The sequence below is a fragment of the Rosa rugosa genome, chromosome 7 (genome assembly GCF_958449725.1).
Source record: "Rosa rugosa chromosome 7, drRosRugo1.1, whole genome shotgun sequence".
Classification (NCBI taxonomy): domain Eukaryota; kingdom Viridiplantae; phylum Streptophyta; class Magnoliopsida; order Rosales; family Rosaceae; genus Rosa; species Rosa rugosa.
Window position 1 is genome coordinate 27,193,963 of NC_084826.1, and position 4,441 is coordinate 27,198,403.

The 4,441-nt window shown below is 39.0% G+C and overlaps 1 protein-coding gene across 2 annotated transcripts; it reads left to right on the forward strand.

The window, feature by feature from the left end:
* The first annotated feature begins 856 nt into the window (after positions 1 to 856).
* On the forward strand, positions 857 to 3,736 carry LOC133722023 (probable WRKY transcription factor 47). 2 transcript variants are annotated; one of them, XM_062148810.1, is made up of 5 exons: positions 857 to 1,330; positions 1,493 to 1,618; positions 1,754 to 1,936; positions 2,610 to 2,723; positions 2,825 to 3,736. In XM_062148810.1, the coding sequence occupies exons 1-5, from the start codon at positions 1,142 to 1,144 to the stop codon at positions 3,518 to 3,520; spliced, it is 1,308 nt and encodes a 435-aa protein (XP_062004794.1). In that variant the 5' UTR covers positions 857 to 1,141; the 3' UTR covers positions 3,521 to 3,736. The 2 variants fall into 2 exon arrangements, with proteins under 2 accessions (XP_062004794.1, XP_062004793.1); XM_062148809.1 differs by having other exon boundaries at positions 858 to 1,330; positions 1,478 to 1,618; positions 2,825 to 3,735.
* Positions 3,737 to 4,441: the final 705 nt, after the last annotated feature.

A 4,441-nucleotide genomic window follows, 5' to 3' on the forward strand; every position in this document is an offset into this window, starting at 1 on the left:
GATCAAAAACCTAGAATATAACCATTGACTTTCTAGTTATATATACTTCACATGGTGAACAAAATTGTTGTCTGTCCTTTTCCTTTTTAAATTTTTTGGAGCTCAGTTGAAAATAATACACTTCCTATTCGAGCATTCTGGATCGATGTGTAGTATATTTATATATTTACATGGTCTACATGTTGTATATAGATGAAGATCACTTAGTGCAGGTGGTGTGACAATTTCTCCGTATAACAGCGCTCATTGTTTTTCAAAGTTCGAACATCTTTCTTGAAATAAAAAAAATACTACGTAAAACGATGAGAAAATTAAGTAAGAGTTTTTCTTTTAAAGGACAAGGCATTGTCGTTTGAGCTAAGACTATCAAAACGATATTATTTTATAGACAATTCAATTTTTGTTTCAGTTTTTGATGGATGAAACCGGAACCAAAATCATTTGACTTTTGGTTCCCCTTTCATGTTTGGTTCTTTTTATTTTTGGTTTAGCAATCCCCCGCCCCCCTACTTCGTATGGCCTTAGCCATCTGAAAGGTAAAAGGCCACCTAGCTATGTGCTTCCCTTAACCGTGACGCCGTTTTTCCTGCCCTGAATCTGTGTGCTGCTCATCGTTTTTCCTTTTCATCATATCCAAGTAAGATAGAAAAATTACATAGTATAAAAATAACTAGGTTAAAACCTAGTGGGAGAAAAGCCAGAAATGTACCGCGCATGCTCATGTAGTCTACAGTCTACCGCTCTACATCTTGCTTTCATTATTAACTAATTTAATTCTTGTTTGGCTTTGACTAATGTACTAATTATGGACCACCCCACCCCACCCCTACATCAGAGCTCTCTCTCAACTCTGATCGAAAAATTCAAACTTAACAAAGACTCGAGAGTCTGAGTCTCTTGTCTTATACGATTACGGTAGGTAGTCGATAGGTATCCATTCTTATTTGCAAGTTCTTCAATTTGGCAGAAGACGAAGACTAACTCCTCGTATAAATTAGCTAGCTAGCTAGTCATTCCTGCTTTCCTAGCTTGAATGAATTTAAAAACCTTCCCCACTTACAATTTACAAACACTATCGATCTTCCACTCATCAGTTACGCACTGATCGATCCTTGTCTCCTATCGATTGGAATCAAAAGTCATGGATGAACAACGCTGTGACTTGAAACACTTACACTCGGACCAGAGCTTTCTGGGGCTCAGTAGTAGTTCCGATCATCGTCTAGTTGAATCCCCAATAAAAGAAGAAACATTATTCAAAGAGATCAAAGAAGTTGATTTCCTTTCCAATAATAGACTTCCCAATCAACCGGCGCCTGGTCATGCAGAGGTACGTATTTCCAAGTATCTCAGATTTGATATTAATTTGTCTCTTCATTTGCGCGCGTTAATTTTGTTTGCTCGATTCTAATTTGTAATATTGTTGTACTGGTTTTATCATTTTTTGAAACTTGGTTGTACTATCTTTCCTGGTCAGCTGACCACTCTTCAGCTTGAAGTTGAGTTACAGCGAGAACACGAAGAGAATCAAAAGCTCAGAACCATGTTGGACCAAATCACCAAAAGCTACAAAGGGTTGCAGGCTCAGCTGCGCATGATCAGACTACAAGAGCAGCTGGTATACATACATATATGGCCTTTAATTACTTTACTCTTGTTATGCATCAGACCGTACTAGTAATATTAGGGTTTGGAAGTATTGTTAATGGAGTTGGATGTTTTGTCAAAAAAACTTAACAATTATGGTGTGAAGCAAACTTGTGCAGAAGACAGCAATCTTGATCCGAAGTTATCCTTCCTACATGATGATCAATCCCCCAAAAGTAGTTCTCATCACGATCATGATCAAGAACAAGTTCTAGCTGTTACTGATCATGATCAGGTTCCTTTAAGAAGGGCTAGGGTCTCCGTACGAGCAAGATCGGAAGCTCCCATGGTATGTAGTTTAATTAATGCAACTAAAACAGAAATTTGAAATTTGAAAAGATTTACTCAAATTTGAGATTTGTAAACCCTATATCTTCCTGTTTTTTAATATGTAATTTAATAATCAGAATCGTTCATTCTTAAGTTTCTTGCAGGAAAAAGAAATGATCAGTTCTGGTTATATTGACTTGCATACCAGAAAGGAGATCGAGAAATTTGAAACTGATCTCTCTAGATCTGACCCATCTATATCTGGGACTTTTATACGTACTATCCTATATATGACTCCGCCATTTGTAGATTTAGTTACAAAAAATTACTTTTATTCTTTAATTGATAATTATAAACTGCAGTTTGAATCTCTATATTACACCTATAAAAAGAAAGTAGGCACCAATATTTCATAACGGGAGTGACCATGGATTTCATAAAAACATGGCGACTTATGCATATTTAGTTACTTTATTGCGATAAAATGTTACTGATCGAGTTGACTCAGTATATATATTGCTTGAAGTTCATGTTGTAGATTTGGAGAAGCAAAATTGGATAGTGGATACTAGAGTGATTATGACACATGCATTGTGATTTGGGGGACAAATAGCTAATTATATATTTCCCTCTGTGAAGATAAAGCTATTCTGTATATGGTACCTAAATTATGGTTTTCCTTATACGTTCAGATTAGCGATGGATGTCAATGGAGGAAATACGGTCAAAAGATGGCCAAGGGTAATCCTTGTCCCCGTGCTTACTATCGCTGCACTATGGTCGCTGGATGCCCCGTTCGGAAACAGGTATGATTTACACTTACGGAAGATCGATCATTCGGTAATACTCAAATTAGTTTATCATCAAAGTATATAAATTATGAAAGTTCACTTGTTTTAACATATAGGTGCAAAGATTGGCAGAGGACAAGACCATTCTGATAACAACATATGAAGGTAATCACAACCACCTTCTTCCTCCAGCTGCGCTATCTATGGCTAATACCACATCAGCAGCAGCAGCCATGTTGATATCGGGTTCAACAACCAGCAAGGAAGCTCATCATCATCTAACACACCCTACAGGCTTGTTCTCTTCTCTTCAGCCGCTCTATGGTTCATCCATGGCCACCTTTTCAACCTCTGCACCATTTCCCACAATCACACTGGACATGACCCGCACCCCTAACCCTAACCCTAATCCCATGCAGTTCATGGACAGTAGTGCCACATTTCCTAATCCTTTGCAGGGTTATAGTCATCCGCTTATAGGGCACCCCATGTGTTTGAATATCCCTCAGCATAATCATGCAGCGCTAACACCAGCGGCAATGCAACTAGCAGATCTGCAGCCATTTCTAGAACAACCCCACGGTTCGATGGTTGAGACAATAACTGCAGCCATTACTTCTGTCCCGAAGTTCACTACAGCCCTAGCTGCTGCCCTCTCAAGTAGAACGAATAATGTTGAGAATATTAATGCTGGATTACAAGGAAGTACCAATGATATTAGTTCCCTTAACAGTAATGGGAATGAGGTTTGCGCTGCATTTTCTGGCTCCCCACAGCTTCCTCAGTCCTGCACCACTTTCTCCACCACCTAATCCTGCATGCATGATGCATGGGGTATATATATATGTAGTAAAATGAAGTATTCATCAAAAGACGCGATCTTGCTGGTGAGTGGTGACCGTGATAGAATGATTTGTCATTTTGTTGGACTAGTAAATGATATGGTGCTCTTAATTACTAGCTACATGCCCAATGAAATCAAATTATTGTGAATTCGAAGCAATTTAATACAAATGTGTATTATATTTCAAAGTTCATAAACATCTTTACGAAAAATATACATTTAGTATCAGTGCTACTTTTTTTTTTTTTCGTTTTCTTTTGGAAATAAGTAAACAGTCAATAGACTACCTTATCTGTCTGTAAAGGTACCAGATTTGCATTATTCACCAAACCACTTGTCCTCAGATACCTGAACAAAATGGTATGTCAGACTGAAGGGCTGGTCCTGTGAATTTAGAGACTTAGTGCGATTGTTTGGCTAGCAAACAGTCTCTTTTGATGCGCGAGCGTGCCAACACCTTGCGGTGTAGTCGTCGGGGCGTCCGTTGACCTTACTTCTTACCAAACGATGTGGACGAGGAGAGCACCAACCTCGTCACAAGATTCTTTTCTCTGCCTTACAGATAAGGACTTCTGCATTACGGATAAGGACTTGGGGTGTGATCTCTTGCGTCACCGAGTCAGTACTTAGTTTTGTAGACTAAGCAGAGCAATCACCAGGAAGTAGGAGAAAGCACGAGGTTTGCTAAAGTGTGACTTTAGCTTCGTTGGGTTGCTAGGGCGTGACCCTGGCTTCGCTGGTTCAACTGACGTTGAGGGTAGGTTGCTTCGGAGAGACTTTGGGTAATCTGAGAGATTAGTTGATTGAGAGATTGTGTCATGTCTACCCTTGAAACCTGGTATTTATACCTAGGGTTTCGGTAGTTCCTTGCCATAGTAGGATTATTGAT